Source organism: Musa acuminata, chromosome BXJ3-7 (assembly GCF_036884655.1).
Source record: "Musa acuminata AAA Group cultivar baxijiao chromosome BXJ3-7, Cavendish_Baxijiao_AAA, whole genome shotgun sequence".
NCBI lineage: Eukaryota > Viridiplantae > Streptophyta > Magnoliopsida > Zingiberales > Musaceae > Musa > Musa acuminata.
The window spans coordinates 6,299,878-6,318,303 of record NC_088355.1 but is presented as its reverse complement, the minus strand read 5'-3'; the positions used below and the strand labels follow the sequence as shown (position 1 = coordinate 6,318,303).

Sequence of the window (18,426 nt, the reverse complement as noted above, 5' to 3'; positions counted from 1 at the left end):
ATATATATATATATATATATATATATATATATATATATATACATGTATATATATATACATGTATATATACATACATGTATATATATATATACATGTGTATATATATATATACATGTGTATATATATATATACATGTGTATATATATATATACATGTATATATATATATATATATATATACATGTATATATATATATATATATATATATATATATATATCAAATTTAATTATATCAGCCAACAACAACTTTCTCATTCTGCTAATAAACAAATCACTGGTCAATCATACTACTCACCAGGACTGTTTTTACGAGGAAATCCGAGATAAGCCCACAAGAGATGAGCCTTTGAACTTCCTACAACACCAGAGAAGTAGCCTAAACCATGATAAAGTCCACTAACAAGGAAGTGATGAAAGAGTCCCACAAACAACTTGTATCCATAAATTAAATGCTTTTATAGCATGATAACAAAGGCGTGCTGATGTTCTCATCTGACTTAAACAGGCAGACGAAGTAAGCTTTCACCAAGCGAGCTCATAGGTTAGACCGACTTGTTCCCGATGGCCGGAGCCGTAACCAACGTTACATAGCAAAAACGAGAATTTCGTACTAGGAAAACAGTATCTGGCATAAAGATGCCAACAACTAGGAAGTCTGGAGCATTTAGATTAGCCTCTCAATTGCAGACAGTGGACCTGAATCAACAACAACGCTCACTCCCTGCCTTGGTTGCCATTATGAGTGATGTCTGCCAGTAAATCCTTGAGTTCGCCTTTCTGAAGATAACAGAGACAGAATTTAAATGAAAGAAACCAAAAGAAAAGCAAAACGTAGGGGTATTATTCTAAGTTGAATATAACCACCTGATGCATATTAAGAACAATGTCAGATCCTCCTACAAACTCTCCTTTGATAAATACTTGGGGAAATGTTGGCCAATTGCTGCAATGTACCAGACAAACATAGAATAACAATTCCAGTGATTGCTTATTCCTCTTTTATTTTCTATGAAATGATATAAAACAACAATGTTACTTGCGAATGAACCACTGACAAGTTATAACCACCAAAGCAATAATGGAAATTAGAAGAACAAATTTTACCTTGTTATATACGGTGTTTATATCTGTTGCCAATATGAGTTCCATAAAACTTAGCAGCATCCGATTCAGAGGACACCAATTCAGAGAAGCACACCAATCTTAAAATCGTTTTAAAGGGATTATATAATTCATGAACAGAACAAAGCACAATGGAAACCTATATGAAGCCATCTTTTTTTAAAGAAAGCACCATCTTTTCTGAAGCTGTCATTTAAAAAAAAATTAAAAAAATTTCGTTACATTGATTAAATGCCATACATGATGCTCACATATGGACTCAAACCTGATACCTATCACTCGTGCAAGAATGCACTAACCAACCCGGATGTCTTAACAGAGACTAAATCATTTGAATGTTTAGTGTTGAAGCGGAACAAAAATCTTACTGAGTGATCTTTGAAGGAATTCTTACAACTCCATTTTCTATAAAATAAACTTAGTTGCAGAAGCAACTTCTGGTAAATAAACACACCATCCGCTAAAGAGAATAAAGTATCTGATTCCTGATTTGCCAGATAGCTTATCATATTATATGACATTCTATAGTAATCAAGTAATAGAATTTATAACATTAACATTGGTCGTAATATCATCTTTACAATATTTGCTGACATTTATTAGGATTTAGCAAAATAACTTGTAATTATAGGGGAAACAAGTTCTATTTCACGAGGCAAATTCTATTAATCTATTTGTTCCACTAAAAAACAACTCAAGTTAATGAAAAACCAAATGAAATAGCATCTCGGGACAGATCGGTATACCATAACACTGGCAATCATGACCAGAAACAAATAAAATTTGCTATAGTAATGCAAAGCATAAAAACTTAATGCATATAAAATTTGCTAACAAAATAGAGGGTGACAACTTACGTATAAGCTTTTACACTTTCTTTAAGCTTAAGATCTCCCAAAATATCTCTCGCCCTGATAGGGACACCTGAAAATATCCATTTAAAAGACATAAATCACAAGCCTAAAAAAAATAGAAAACAAAATGACTCATTTGAAACAGTTCTCAACTGCATAGTTTTATTGTACTCTAGATGTCTAATGTATCAAACTCAAGGTATCTTACCATATTGTTGTAGGACCTTCACAGCCAATGCACTGAATCCACAGCGAGGGGCATCTGGCAGACCCTTCATATAAATCATGACTGGATTTTCCTTGACATCCTGCAAGAATATTGACTAAAACTGAACCAACGAAAAGTCTTACATCTGGAAATATCATTCATATATGAAAAATCAAATCACAGGTGATATTGAATTGCTTTTATGTTTATAAAATCATCTATTAACTTGCAAGTGTTAGCACCTGCTGCACAATATCTAGTATAGAGATGCCAGTATTTTTGTTTGTTGGCTGAAAGTCTTCGTGTGTATCAGGATCGCTGGTTATCCTTGTTGGGTATGTGCCAGAAGATGCAAAACCATTGGTGGGAAGATCTGCATTTACACCAGAATCAGCACTTCCCCTGGTTGAGTACTTCATCTGTTTCAGATAGGATGAACCAAATGCAACCTGCTCTTGCATGTTATCATAAACTGCATGATCAGATGTCTTGGATAATACAAATAAAAATAAAATAAAGCTGTATAACTAAACTGTAAATCTAAATTAGCTCAAAAAATAGAGATCAGAGTTAAAAAAACATAAATAATCAAATGGTAACAAATTGATTATGAAATAGAAACCATACATAATTAATTGTTAAGAGTCCATGATGTGTGCCACAAACAATAAAAAATATAAAAGATTTATGAACAATAAAATTTGAGAATTTAACCATAAGATTTTCTAAATTTGTCAAGCCTTTGCCACAACATAAAGAACTAGATTTGAGTTCTGGTAATGTTTCTGCTATAGATACAGATTAAGTATGAGCTGTAAGAAACTGAAGAATTAACATTTCAGATGACATATGAATCAAACTATGTCTTGCAGAACTCCTGAAGATCAAACAAAAACTCAGGAATATCAGAATCTAAGTGTTACCTGGTGCCATGAAATGGAAGTATGACGAAATTCAAAATATCAACAATGTGTGCATACACAAAACAGGTAAAGTGGTATCTCACTACTCAGCAGCACAAAGAGAAGAATAAAACAAAAGCATGTAAATCATTTTACAGAACATAGTGTATACGAGGAACACCAATATCCTCAGTATATGCCAGAAGCAAAACCATAGGTGGCCAAATAAACTGTAACATAGGGTCTAAGTTCTGGCTTCATAAAATGGCATATATGAAAGCTTTTGAATGTTAAAATGTTAGAGCAGAAAATTACATTATATTATATACACCTTTATGAAAGGGAGAAGGCTGCAAACAAACTTTGCTGCCCTCATTAAAAAAAAAAAAAACTAATACTGTTCAAAAACTCCCCATCTGCATCTTGGAGGTCACATCTTAAGAATAAACCAGCTTTCTTTAATACCTTTTTATGACACTGATTTGCATAAGTAAGGCTGAAATTTTGCTATCATATCGCGAGGACAAGTTCTCCAATTTCATGAACGTAAAACAATAGAGCCACCAAACATTTAAAATGCCAACTTGATATCTGTGAACTGAGTCAGCAAATATCTTTGCATAACTTATTTTCTAGTCTGCACATTAGGGTAAAGTGTAACCTTCAGGATTGAAGAAGCATTTTGGTCTTACCTTTGTGCTGTTAGAGGAACTGGTCATGGCCCTTAGGACCATGCTTGACAGTAATCTTGCCATTTGCCTAAAGAAAGATTGTCCACAACTCCCACGATGACAGTATTGACAATCCAAACAACTTGAGCTGCAAAACGAGAAAGGAAAAAAACAATGGAGTATCAGTGCAAAGAGCTTAGAACACAAACATGGTGTAGACGAAACCAGCAATTGCCAAAAACTGGATATTGGCTCATGACAAACACTTAGATTTCTTATTAAATTATTCAAGTAATAACAGCCACATTCAACATGTATTAAAATAAAATATTCTATCCTGTATAGAGTATCCCAGTGAATCAGTCCATTATGTAGCTAGCCTTTACCACAAAAGTGACAAAAGACAGAAAATAACTTGTGAATACATTAAAAAAAAACATTTTTCATGAAGATATAAAATCAAATGATAAGCAAAGAAACGGTAATTTTTTTTTTCTTTTACATCTCTTGCATGTCCATGCTTGAAGATTGCATGAAAGAGAGGAAAGCATTAATTTTATAAAGGATAGCCTGTGCAATAACCGGAGATTAATGGGAAGTACAATCCTACATGCAATTAAAGTCTAAATTGTATAAAAAGCAAAAAAAAATCATTATTAAAAGGAGCCTTCCATGATGGTTTGCAATAGGAAAGATCATGAAAGCTTGACATGGGGCAAAGGCTCTAAAAACACTACGATAGACCTCCAAAATATAACGTGCGCTTATTCATAAACCAGTCAACAGTTAAACAACAGCAATCTAACTCTTGACGATAGCTCCTTCCAATAGGAACACGAAAGAGACTTGAATCCAAAGCTACCCACCATCTTCTGCCCATTGTCTCATGCAAATGGCCTCGGTTAATTTTCTTTCTCGAAGAACAGTGCAATATTAAGCAGATTGCCAAAATGAATGGGTCGGTAACAAACTATCTTGAAAGACTGACAGAACTACCAATTCGTCAATCCCTTTCAATTTATAATACAGTGATCAAGATCAACAATTGCAGTTTCGGTTACACGTGTCGAAGAGGAAGAAGAAGATGAATAAGGAAGAAGAGGAGAAAGAAGAGGAGAAGAAGGAAAAGAGGAGGAGGAGGAGGAGGCGTACCGGAGCGGCCGGCGACGGGTGAAACCTCCTCGCGGCCTCCTCGACGAACCCTAATTAAAAGGACAAAAAAAGAGAAGAATAATATATTGTTAAAAAATATGATCAAATAATATGTAGGTTTAATTTAGATATTATTGGGTTACTGTCCGCCTTCGGTAGTCTCTTTTATGGAACAGTTAATGCGGACTTCAACTGAGCTAAAATGACATATTATTGTCCTCGTTCTAATTTGCCTGTTCCGATAAATCCGTCAAAATAAGCATACCTGTGTGCGGGTCGGGTCGGACCGGCTTATTGGGCCTAACGCCCACGTCGGCCTCTTCCAAAGGAATCCCGGCGATAAAAAGGTCGCGGAGATAATTTTGCTCGCTCGGGCGGTCATGGCGGCATCCGCTTCGACGCCCGCCATGGCCTTGGGGGTCTCGTCGGCAGCCCTCCGATGCAGAACGACGAGCAGGCTGCCTCTCCTGGTTGGCTCCTCGGAGCAGCTCCCCTCATCGGCTGTACCTCCGCGCCCGCGCCGCTCCTTCCAATCCCTCGTCGCCTTCTCTCGGCGCAGGAAGAGCAGCTCGGGGCTCGCCAAAACTAAGGAAGGTCCTCCCAGGCGTAAGGTACGGTTTCCTCCCCTTCCGGCTCGGAATCGCCGGCTCTTGACGTGCTTCTTCGAAGTATTATTTTGCTTGGATTTTTCAAGTTTTTGCGCCTTGGTAAACTTAGGCACAACACAATTCAACCCCTCGGAACACAAAAATTGGATCTTTATTCTACTTATGTTACCATCCCGAAGTGTTGGAAACCATTTAGAGTTCAGATAGAATAATGTTATAACTGATGTACCTGATACGCTTGTACATGGCCGAGAAGGGTTTCAGCTTTTCCTTGTATCATAAGATAATTAAGTAAGTTATGGTACTTGAATTTTGGTTGTTGAATTCTGGGAGTTGTCCCGTTGTTGGATTATTCGGATGTTGAAGTGTTGGACACTTTGAAGCATGTAACGAGGTCTGGAAATATCAAACGAGAAGGATGCTCTCATGGGTTCCATTTGGTAAGTGGGATTTCATCCGAAGGACCTGAGATTGTAGTGTATTCAGGGATTGCTACGTAAATTCGTTCTTTCACAACTCTTTTAGAATGATAAGGTGTTTATCGAAGCACAGTGACAGACATTCTCTTCCACTTTGAACTCCTCGTGTTAGATTCTATGCTTTGGCAATCATTATTCATAAAGGCATTTGTACTAAAAGTAATCTCCACCCATATCTTTGCAACCATGCAATGCAAGAATTTTCTCCTTGGGGGATCTTCAATTAGCATCCGTGTTATTTACATCTTCTGAGTCTAGCACCATCCAAAGTTCATTTACTTTTTTGCTTCTCATTTCTCCATCAGGTTTACAGTTAAGAAGGTACAACCATAATTGGTCACAAGAGACAGATAAATGAAAAAAGAGAATGACAGAAAATTGGATTAAACACCCAAGGATAAGGTGAAATCTCATAGAAATGTGGGAAAGAGTTCATTGAACAAAGGAATCACTCCCAAATTACATGTAGGTAGTTGTAGAGAAGGTGAAATGGAATAATTAATGATATGATCACATATAGCTGTTTATGCACTCAAATCTTAGCAAATCCTCTTCATGTCCAACAATCAATTAAGTTACTGGTGAGCCCCCACTTGCACCACTTGTTTCCTTGCTTCATTTTGGAAGACCTTGTAAGTGCTAGACCGAGCTCTGAAAATGTCGCATATGTCAGATTGGTTTTCTATCTTTATCTGCTTATTTTGGGCATTGGATACTTTTTCTTGAAATTTCTTTGTTCCAAAGAATTCATCTGGTATATGGATCTTATGCTCATCGACCAAAATCACATAGTTATTTCTACTGTTTCTATGCGCAAACATTGTTTTTTGTTTTTTAGACATCTATATTAGTAATTACTTTTATAATCATGTCATTTACAATTAATTTGCAAAAGACATCCATCTGGTTGAGCTGCAGCAGTAAGGATCAATGAACTGTGTTTTTGTTATTGATGTTAAGTCTTCATTCTTTGGCTTCATGGGATTTTGACATGCACCACCATGGATTTTTGTTAAGATTTTTTTTTTTTTTCGTTTCATGCTATTCAGCCAAAGTTTATGTTTCTATTGAAGGACCAGTGGCGTAAATTGGGTAATATGCATGAGCAAGTTATGTATGTTTGAACTTCTCATATTGACGGAAATTTATTGTCAGTCAACAGAGCAAAATAATGATTGGGCTGGAGATGATATTGATGAAGATGCTTTTGAGGCACTTTTCAGCCAACTGGAGGAAGATTTGAAAAATGATAACGTTCTGAGTGATGATGTTGATGATGACATAAGTGAAGAAGATTTGGCTAGGCTAGAACTAGAGTTAGAGGAAGCACTAGGGGTTGAAGATAATGATGATATTTCTGGAATTTCACCAAGTTCTGGTCATTTGGGCAGTGATGAGGATGATGAGTATGAAGACAGAAGACCAAAGCTTAAGAATTGGCAGATGCGGAGACTGGCACGTGCTTTAAAGATTGGTAGGCGTAAAACTAGCGTAAGTGTCTTACTATGAATACCAATTTATTATGAATAGCATAAGATCGCATGCAATGAAGATTTTGTCTAAACAATAGTTAATATGGTTCCAAGATACTCATTATTTCATCGTTTATCACGGTATTTTTCTTTGCAGATTAAAAGTCTTGCTGCAGAACTTGGGCTAGAAAGGGCTTTTGTCCTCGAATTGCTTCGTGATCCACCTCCAAATCTTTTGCTTATGTCTGCTTCTTTACCTGATGAAATCAAACAGACAAATGAACCTTCAAGCGAGTCCTTAATGGGTGACACCACACATACACCTGAACCAGAAAGCAAGCTGTTGGAATCTCCTCCTGCTATAGCGACGGATGATGTACAAAGCAAGCCCGCTAAAGAACTTCCTGTTCACGTAATGCGAACAAGGTGGTTGGCACAGAAGAGACTGAAGAAAGTGCATATCGAAACATTAGAAAGAGTTTACTCGCGAACAAAACGTCCGACTGTGAGTAACTTGCTAAAATACCTTTGTATTTAAGACATTCAATGTAGACAGTATCACGCGAAATAACTTAGGTAGCCCTTTGTAGTTGGAAGCTTGTCACCAAACTATAATGCTGAAATTCTCCTCTTTTTCGGTTCACTTAGGCATCCAATCTGTAAACAGGCATGACGATTAGGATCGGTACATCTTGGTATTACTGTCTTATCGCTAATTGGTTTCTGTGCTATGCAATACAGAATGCAATGATCAGCAGTATAGTACATGTAACAAATCTTCCATGGAAGAGAGTGCTGAAGTGGTTTGAAGAGAAGCGACTCGAGGATGGAATTCCTGATCATCGTGCTCCATATCGGCGGTCTTCGCCTGGGACCAGCTCCGCTGGTTGATCAGAAGTTCTACTCCAGGAAACTTTATGTAACTTTCCTCTGAAACCTGTTAATACTGCTCATTAGCTCTTTAAGAGTCCAAGTTCCTAGAGTAGCTGTTCACAAACTTTTGCAGGGCCTGTATATCTGTTTCTTTCAAGCACGCAATGCTTTGAGAAGCTTGTTTTGCATTTTTAGTTTATTTATATTGCATTTTTTTGCCTTAAATGATGGATTAAGATCTTGAAGTTCAATTAAATGCAGTTGAATCAAGGGCTAAGCTTGGTTAACATGCTCCATTCTCTAAACATTCTTGCATATCTGCTTCCTGCTATAGTTTTTAGTACAGGAATTTGCATGTGTATTTTGAAGCTCCTTGAGAAAATTTATCGTCTCTGTAGGCTTATTCAGAGATTGTCAAAAGGGATCTGGTTCTTGTCCTACTAACATGCATGGTGGTGAAGTGGGAGGAAAAGGTCTCTCTTTTTCAATTACCATAATCAGCTCAGCAAATGAAATAAGTTGTAGCAGACACATTTACAAGGATCTGGTGGAATAATTTGCCTGATCCTGCTGCTTTCTTTGGGTGGATGATGCATCCTTTCCAATGTTATTTATTGCCAGATGAATAATTCAACGAGTCAAATATTCAAACCCAACTTTGAATGTCAAGTTGTGCTTCATATTGTCAGCTTTGATCTGATCCTTTTCCTGCTTGTGCAATATTCAATCCATTCTCCTCCCATCTGAACTTGACTAGTCCAAGTCCCAAAGTGTCCATTCGTTCTCAGGGAATCTATAAACAAAGAAAATTAGCTCATTTCAATGTACATATAAGTGTGTTGATCGATGGCCTTTTCTTTTCTTCTTCCCTCTGATTCTGAGAAAGGGAGTTAGGTTTCAGATATGGTCTGCCCTTTACCTTCACAGGATTGACTCTTGGCCTCTTGTGAAGTCAGTGCCCTAAAACTATTGCAACATGAAGGGGACCATTATGTTACTTTGGACACTAAGAGAATTCTTCATGTCATGACAAGTTTTCCTTCTTTAGCACACCAACCAAGACAATTAGGCCAAGTGATGCAGCAAGATTGCTTGGTCGGCAAGTGGATCTTGTCTTCATGCATATCCTATAGGAACCTACCCAAGAATGCTTATCCCCTCTATCTAACTTAAAATATGTCTCATCTAATAACGAAGAACACTCTTCTTCTACTTTGGACGGCGGATCCATGTTGGAGTGGGTCGTTGCAGGGTCCGCCATTGGCCAAAGGAAAGCCGGGGTTGCCAATCACAAGGAGGTCAACCAAAGGAAGTCACGTCAATCGCTACATTAATATGATACGTAAAATCCTCCATGACAGCATCAGATTGCACCGTTTCCATGGATCTCTTCATCTTCTCCTTCATCATCCGCCGTTTCCTTCTCCGGCCTCCTCCTATTTATTAGCGAGAGATCGATTGAGAGAGAGAGAGAGAGAGAGAGAGAGGGAGGGAGGATGGCAGAGCTACAAAGATCTGCGACGACGTTCAGGAGGTCAGGTTCATCAGGGCTGGTGTGGGATGAGAAGTTGTTCTCCGAGAAGAAGAAGGAAAAGGAGGAGGAGGAGGAGGAAGGAGCCGAAGAAATCAGGGAACTGAAGCACTCGAAGAGCGTGGGGTCGACCCGCCGAACGATGGGACGCAACCGCAGCACCGGCGACGGCAGGCACGCCTTCCGTGCAGGTGTCCTCCCGCCGAACGTCGACCCGCCATCTCCTAAGGTCCCTCGTTGCCTTTGCTGTGGATTCTTCGGCAAGCGCGGATCGGCAAGGCCGTCGAAGCCAAGAAGCCAGTGAGCCTGGCGGCCACCATGACCAACCTTCATGCTGCTGCTGCTTCTTCTTCTTCTTTGTCAACAGACAATAGTATTTTGTCATGTAATTGTTGTTCCAAGGCCGATTAATTCTGTACAGATGACAAAGGTTGCAGTCTGTGTCACCCTGAAATCGAGAGTCATTGAGATAAGCAAATAGGAATTAGACTCTTTTCTTCCTTGCAGTTCATCCTCTGAATCCTGAAGCCAAAGGAAACATAGATGAGATGTTGGGTTCTCTCTTTCTTCTGTGTCTATAACTTTGTCTGAATTCACCGATTATTAACAACCCTTTTATTCTTTTGCTACAGAGAATTGAATTCAGCAGATAAAAGAATGAATGAAATAGATGTGACCACAACGTGATCATATGTGCCACATCCTGCGATCAGTAATGTTGAGCCGCCCATCGTTGACTGTTTCCTTGATGGACACTGCGTATTAGTTGGACTAAATCATCTTTGGAAACTGTGATGCCGACTCTATAAAATAATAGAATTTCTACGCCTTTTGATTTGTTCCAAATTATACCATCATTTTAGCTTTTTTCTTTTAGTCCAGAAATCAATTTTCTGATCCATAATACTTTTGCCAGAAGATCAACTACTGCATCATTTGTTATTTTACAGATATAAAAAATAGATGGGTACGTTGACTAATCATTTATTATCGTATCTTAGATTCAATGCAATACGAATAATATCTACTTTTCAATTGATATATATAATTCTACATAAGAGGAATTTATATGTTATTGGGGGAACCCTATAAGTACATACATATATATATACATATAATGCATACACACACACACACACACACACATATATATATATATATATATATATATATATATATATATATATATATATATATATATATATATATATATATATATATATATATATATATATATATATATATATATAAAATTCTACACAAGAGAAATTTATATGCTATTGGGGGAACCCCCTATTATTTTCCTTTAAAAAATTATGTGCTATATCTATTAACTTCAACAGTTTTGTTGTTTCTTCATGTGAATTGGCTTTCCTACATCATCACTCTTTGTATAAGGCTAGTTATATGCATGTACATGTGTCTGCAAAAAGAGAACAAATTAAATGATTAAGAAACAAATCTAGTAATATATTATTTATTTGCTTATCAACCAATTGTCAGTATCAAAATGCTTCATCTTTCAACTCATCAGCTCAAGTTCTTTTAACATTGGGTGGAGATTGATAGAAAACATCAAACAATTGGAGGATGCAGAACTCCCCATCAAATAACATGATTTTAATGTAATTCTCAATCTCACTCTCTTGTTATGATGTGTTTTGGTGGCTGCATGGATGCTTTGAAGATCCTGCATTGTAAGCAGTTTACATATATCATAATATTAATGGCAAAAAAATTATATTTAAGGTCCATCTATGTAACTATGACAAATATTAATAACTATTATTACAAGCACTATTTAAGATTATGTTTTAGATCAGAAGTAAGACAATTGATGATCAAGTGTGCATCACTGTGACTACTCATCTAAGTAAAACATAATACACTCTGATAAACCAAGAAACCACTTCAGTCATCCAAAACATGATGATGCTGTCTTAATCTAGATTAGCTACCAAGCAATATTCCCTGGGTCCTGTGATCCAAGGTCACTATCTACTATGAGCCATTCAATTAATTTGGAGTGCAACCCAAACCAAAATTCCATTAAGGTGCAACAAAAGGTCCAAGTGGCTTGTATGATGCTTGCTTTTGCAGTCAGGAATCATTTAGTGCTAATAGTAACCACACTGTGGGGCTTTAAACAAGGATTTATAGTTTTACTTACCAACAGTGGTTAATGCACAGCAAGATGCAGTATTAACAGTGGCAGTCACATGGAATTATATGATTAAACATTTTTAAGGAGTATAAACAAAGGACATACTTTGGCACGACGATAAGAAGTTTGCTACTTTGCGACTAAAGAGTAAGTCATCTTTGACAGTGAGACACCTAATTAAAACCGACTTTACTGATCAAACCTCAGAGATGGAAGGGCATAAAAGTTAGAAGAAAGGAATCAGATTCACAGCCGCATAAAACAAGAAGGCTATGTTAATCTTGTGAAGAAAGGAAAGAGAAAAACAATGTAAAAAAAGTAAAAAGCTTGTCACAGATGGAGCACAAGAAACACAGGATGCAGTCCCTTCTGCACCAAGTAGAATGGGTTTCCAAAATAGAATACACTAAGCATACAATGTGAGGGAAAGAACATAAATGCTCTGTGGATTGACACATGCACCCCCTCTAGAAAGAGACTTGAGAGCTCTGGCTAATAGCAAAATCTAGCATTCATGTTTCTTGACATAAGAGAGGGGAGACAAATATGGGTGGTTTCTTGTTCAGGATGCATGATTCTTAATTACATGCCATGCATTATGAATGCCAGCCTCTAATTTCTACTCCAAAGTAGAATAGAAAGAGCTTAAAAAAAATTCTGAAAAAATATTCTTCACTCTCCTCTTTTCTTCATGAACTAGAACATGGTGCAACCATTAAACCATACCATATGAACATTGAAAGAAGAAACCTAAATGAAGAAACTGGGCCTGCCATGCATAAATTCCACAACCATTGTGGTACAGCTAAAACAAGGAAGAGCAGCTAGAGATCAGTAATGTACCAAATGAAGTTGAAAACAAAAGGAGAGCTCCACAGGCCAAAGTAATTATATCAACCGGAGACTGCATGGTTGTTCATCTTTGTTCCTTCCCATCTTCCATCCATTCTGCTTTCTTCTCTTCCTTGCATCTGCTTTCTGAGGGCTTGAGAGCAGCAGAAATGGGAGCTGCTTTCAGACCAAAACAATATCATTTCCTAGATGTTATCTCTTCATATTGCTTTGGACTGAAGGGAGCTCCTATTTCTTCTGGTTTTCTTTGTTGATGCTGTATAATTCTTTCAGCAAATTCTGTGATCTACATTGGTTGTCTTTCTGTAAATTTGATTCTCCGGTAAGTTGCTTCTTATTCATTCCTCTTCTTTTTGCAGATTATTTGAAGCTAAATGTTTTTTTACCAATTCTATACATGATAAATCCCAAGAGCCATATGAAACTAATTGTGAAAATTACGTAGCAAAATTTTGGATAGTCTATAATTTTATCTTTTATAACATTATTATGTGCATTACTTAAACTGGTTTAGCTTCTTGCTTATTTCTATCAGTTGATGCAAGATATATTTGCTCTGAGAAGTAGACCAAAACAACCAAACATGATCACTGAAATATCTCTGCTAATGAGATTTTTTACCACACACACACACACACACACACACACACACACACACACACACACACATATATAATCCTTTTATTCTTTACTGCAGAACCTCCAATACTACCTGGTCGAACTCTGTCAGCTTGTGTTTCAGTTTCATGCCAGTTTTGATGTGTGCTTAAAGTTAATATAGGCTCAAAGATGGAAGAAAACTGTTAATCATGCAAAATCCTATTTAGATTGACTGAACCACACTAATATGTTATCTGAGGTAATGTGGAAGTTGAGGTGTCCCTACTACTACTGTGGATACAAAGTTTAGTCAACAAAAACCAACAATTCATCAAACAGATTTTGGGAGTGATAGATGCATTTCTATATTTCTTGCACTTATTACTGGTTTCTTTTTTTAGAGAGGGAGAGACTTATCGGTTTAACTGTATGAGCTCAAGCCATATAGAATAAAGTGAGATAGCAGCTTCAAGGGGAAAAATAAAAGTGATATAGAAGCCTATTATTAAACAACTGAGAGAAGTGTTACTTCCTTTCTCTTGATTACATAACAGTTTTTGAGCTATATAGCTGATGCAAGTTTCGTAGTACATCTGCATTTTAGTGTAGCAAGCAAAGACTAGTCTAGGATGGAGAGAGATTCTACATTAGGTGCTGATACTAGTGATGTGCCAGTCGTTTTACTGATAAGTAGAACAGAAAAATCTAGTTCCGAGTATGAGTAAAGATCTAGCTCATTCTAATGCTATATGGGACATGTGATCATTACTGTTTATATGACATAGCCAGATGGATCAAAGAAAGGGAACAACACATCTTTACTTACAGTTCTTGACCATCTTCTTGCACCCAAAATATTCTCAGCGAGATAGTGTATCAGTTATTTAGTTGATCAAAACCTGAACTAGATCTCATGGTGTATTCTGTGACAAGTTTTGCAAACAAAGAAGACTTGTCCTCTAGCAATCTTGCTGGTGTGTCATATTCCACAATCAATCCTGGTCACCAGAGAAAAAGAAAAAGGTTACATTAGAGGTGATGAACTGATGTATCTTGAGGTAAAGAGAAAAGAAACAAAAAACTTCATTGTACTTACCATCATCAAGAACTAAAACCATATCACTACCGAGAACAGAAGTTATCCAATGTGCAATTGTGATCACCATCGACTTCGAAAACTGCTGTCTCAGTGTCTTTTGAATCAGATTATTGGTAGCAGTATCCACTGAAGCAGTTGCTTCATCAAGAACCAAAATCTTGTTTATCTTCAGAATCACCCTACCCAAATAGACAAGCTGTCGTTGACCAATGCTCCAATTCTCTCCATTTTTATTCACTGCAATCCATGATTAAATAAATAATTGAAGTCCTAAAAGATCCAACCGAAAGTAGAAAAATAACCTTGATAATAGTTATGAAAAGTTTTAAATCTCAACCATCACAAATAATTTTAGAGCATAAGATTTCATATGCCAGATTGCATAAGACAATTTTGATAACCTATTTCTGGTTCCATTGTTCTGCAAACCAATCTTGCAAGTAAGATCTAGATGCCTTTATCCTACTATAATTATAACTCAAATCACAAACTAAGCCAACAAAGATACTTAACCTTCAGAGTTGAGCTTTAATTCTTTCTTCCTTGTTTCCTCCCTGAGCTGACAGGAATCCAAGGCCTAAAGCATTTCTATTGCATTAGATTAACGAGTCTGCGTAATTAACAATTGAAAGAAAATGATGAATCAAAGATAAATCACCTCCCATATTTCTGCATCTGTGTACTCTTCAAGTGGGTCTAAGTTGCTATGGATGGTTCCATCAAACATTGTTGGATCCTGTGGGATTATGCTTAATCTTGATCTTAGCTCACGAAGTTCTACCGTTGAAATGTCAACACCATCAATAAGTATCTGACCGTTGGTAGGATCAACTATCCGGAAAAGGACCTGTATCAGGGTAGACTTTCCACTGCCTGTTCTTCCAACGATACCAGTCTTCATTCCTCCAGGGAAAATGCAAGTCAGACCCCTCAACACAAAAGGCATCTGCGGTCCATAACAATCTTGCACACACATTGAATTATCACTTCAGAAAAAGTTGCCAATAAAAATAGGCATCAATGGCATATAGAAACAGCTTGAAAGAGAGATATTTACTCAACAGAGACATGCTTAAAATTATATTTTTGACATTTTTGAGGAAGCATTATAAACCAATACTAATATTCACATATTTTTTCCATGATTTTTCACTTTGTAAAAATCACAAGGACAGAACTATGGTTGAAGCATTCCTGTTAAGAATGTGAGTGAGGCATTCATGTTTCACCATTTCAATGACAATTATGATTAAGATGAAATGAGCACCTTAAAGAGATGAGATCCTGCGTGGGCATTGACAGCACTGAATGGATCAGCAAACAGGAAGATATCAGCATCATCATGGTACAAAGCACGAGCAATCTGAATTCTTTGCTTTTGTCCTCCACTCAAGTAGATGCCTCTCTCCCCTATAATTGTCTGGTCTCCGAATGGCAGGATCTCCAAGCCATTCTTCAAAGAGCAAGCTTCAAGGACCTTGTCATACTTCTCATGGTCCATTTCCTTACCGAACAAAATGTTGTCTTGAATCTTACCACTCTGTATCCAAGGCGACTGTGGAACATAAGCAGTTGTCCCGCACAGACTTAACACTTCCTGATAGTTTCGGCACTTCACCTAATAAGCAAGAAAACAAGCTCGATTTGCCAGAACCAACAGTTCCACAAATCGCAACTCTCATCCCTTGCAGAACTTGAAAATTCAAATCCCTCAAGGTTGGAGTCTTTGAAGAGGTATCCCACGAAAAGCTTCCATTCGTCACTTCAAATGCAATTTCAGAGCTACCTTTCGGCAACCTCTGCACTGCATCAGGTTGCAATTCTTCAAGGCAGAGGAAACATGAAATCCTAACAAGAGAAACTTTAGTCTGAACAATCATCGAGATCGCATCAGGGAGGATGTAGATGGGCTCCTGCAACTCTAAAAGTTGCAAGCTCCGACAGAACCTTCCCTGACTCCAATGGTATCCCCACAATTATACAAACCCCAAAGGTGACTGCCGCAACAAAAGTAGGTGCACCCCAGAAGATAAAGGTTTGTCATGGCTGTAGTGTAGACATATTTCTTCAGCCAATTAGTCTCATTTTCCCGCAGCTTGATTATTTTGGATAAGAATTTCATCTCCCAGCCTTGTAGCTTGAGAACTCTCATGTTCCTCAGGATCTCTGAAGTCGCGTTCATCCTTGTGTCTTTGCCCTCCATCGGTACCTTTCCTGCATCTTCCCCTGAGAAAGGTTCGCCAGCGTAACAATTATAGTGGCTGTTAATCCAGCAAGCGTAGCAATGCCCAGAGTAGCATACAAGATCAGCAAGGTCAGGGTGACCTGCACAGGGACCATCCACAGGTCATGCATGTACCTACTGAAGAGCCCAACCCTGTCCGCATCGACACTCATTAGATTGATGATTTCAACGCTTGCACGACTCTGCTTCGAGCGGCTTGACAGAGTGAGGCCCTTCTGACAAATCACTGACACAGGGGAGGACCAGACACTGATCCCGCCCGCTGTAATCTGAAGAATCAGTGCCTCTGAGAGAGGCAGTCGATAAGCTTCGCCGCTACGAACGCCATGACCAACATGTAGCCTTCACTCGCAAACTTCCGGCGGCCATTCAGGTACTGCACTAAGTAGTCGATGAGGTAGGGGCCGACGTAGGAAGCGATGATGTATAAGAGCACGTACAAGGCCGTCAACAAGACCTGCTACCACGTTGAAAGGAGTAGCGCCTTGGCCAGTTTGAAGGTGGTGATGGCACCACCGGAACTGGAACTGCTGCTGCTCGAGCAGTAAACAAGTTTACTCTTGAAGATGGGGAAGGCGCCATTGACGCTGTCGCGCTCGTCCTGCTGGGGGACGTCTTCGAGGTCCAAGGTCTTCCTATGGCCGACGGCAAGCAAAGGGCCCATCCAATAGAAGGTGAGTGTGCTTAGAAAACCGGCGTTCCGGAAAAGAGAGGCACCACCAGAAGTAGCAGAGACAGTCTCATCACGCGACCCATGAGCACCACCATTCAAAAGCGGCTCCTGTGCGTCGGCACTTTCTTGCTCCGCCGGGCCGCTCCCCAAAAACTCAGCACAGCCGAGGACCAGAGAGCATAGAAAGGACCCAACGTCCAATACCCAAACGCTCCTCGGGATAACAATATGCTTCCTGAGGCAGAAGACGTCTATAGCGAGGAAAGAACAAGATTAGAACAAATAGATACCCCACCAGACCCTGAGAAAGGCCGGGAATCTCCGGGACTTTGGGAATCCACAAACGAGACAAGCAGCGGTGGCGAGCCACGCGGCCCCCCGGAAGGCCAAATCCAACTGGGAGGCCACCTGGTCCCGTGGCCACCGTTTCTCGTCTTTGCACCGGAAGAAGTTGAGCAAGCACACGGAAAGATTGAATCACTGTTTTCTTAAGCTAATGAGCACCTTAAAGAGATGAGATGCTGTGTGGGCGTCGACGGCACCGAATGGATCATCAAACAGGAAGATATCAGCAACGTCACGGTACAAAGCACGAGCAATCTGAAGTCTTTGCTTCTGTCCTCCACTCAAGTCTTTGCTTCGACTACCTTGTCGTCCTTCTCGTGGTCCATTTCCTTCCCGAACAAAATGTTGTCTTGAATCTTTCTGCTCTGTATTCAAGGCGACTGTGGAACATAAGCAGCTGTCTCGCACAGACTAACACTTCCTGATAGTGTCGGCACTTCACCTAATCATCAAGATAACAAGCTAGATTTGCCGGAACCAACAGTTCAACAAGCAGCAACCCTCAATTCACCACTCAAGTTTGGAGTTTCTCAAGCAACCCTCAACAAGCAGCAATCCCATGAGAAGCTTCCATTC

At 38.7% G+C, this 18,426-nt stretch overlaps 3 protein-coding genes and 1 pseudogene across 4 annotated transcripts; 2 read left to right on the top strand and 2 right to left on the bottom strand.

The window, feature by feature from the left end:
* Window positions 1-408: 408 nt before the first annotated feature.
* On the bottom strand, window positions 409-5,044 carry LOC103990297 (monothiol glutaredoxin-S4, mitochondrial). The gene is made up of 7 exons (XM_009409381.3): window positions 4,910-5,044; window positions 3,779-3,905; window positions 2,427-2,633; window positions 2,185-2,284; window positions 1,980-2,046; window positions 865-943; window positions 409-777 (listed from the first exon to the last, which is right to left on the bottom strand). Exons 2-7 carry the CDS (start codon window positions 3,839-3,841, stop codon window positions 715-717), a joined length of 579 nt encoding a protein of 192 aa, XP_009407656.1. The 5' UTR covers window positions 3,842-3,905; window positions 4,910-5,044; the 3' UTR covers window positions 409-714.
* Window positions 5,045-5,262: 218 nt separating this feature from the next.
* On the top strand, window positions 5,263-9,010 carry LOC103990298 (protein OVEREXPRESSOR OF CATIONIC PEROXIDASE 3). Of its 2 annotated transcripts, XM_065158352.1 has the most exons (5): window positions 5,263-5,520; window positions 7,152-7,487; window positions 7,626-7,973; window positions 8,210-8,387; window positions 8,740-9,010. In XM_065158352.1, exons 1-4 carry the CDS (start codon window positions 5,290-5,292, stop codon window positions 8,357-8,359), a joined length of 1,065 nt encoding a protein of 354 aa, XP_065014424.1. In that variant the 5' UTR covers window positions 5,263-5,289; the 3' UTR covers window positions 8,360-8,387; window positions 8,740-9,010. The 2 variants fall into 2 exon arrangements, with proteins under 2 accessions (XP_065014424.1, XP_009407657.2); XM_009409382.3 differs by lacking the exon at window positions 8,740-9,010 and having other exon boundaries at window positions 8,210-8,529.
* An 827-nt stretch (window positions 9,011-9,837) lies between these two features.
* LOC103990299 (uncharacterized protein At1g15400-like) lies at window positions 9,838-10,176 on the top strand. The gene has a single exon (XM_009409383.3). It carries the CDS (start codon window positions 9,838-9,840, stop codon window positions 10,174-10,176), a length of 339 nt encoding a protein of 112 aa, XP_009407658.2.
* A 4,144-nt stretch (window positions 10,177-14,320) lies between these two features.
* Window positions 14,321-17,973, bottom strand: LOC135586296 (ABC transporter C family member 3-like; annotated as a pseudogene).
* Between the last annotated feature and the right edge of the window lie 453 nt (window positions 17,974-18,426).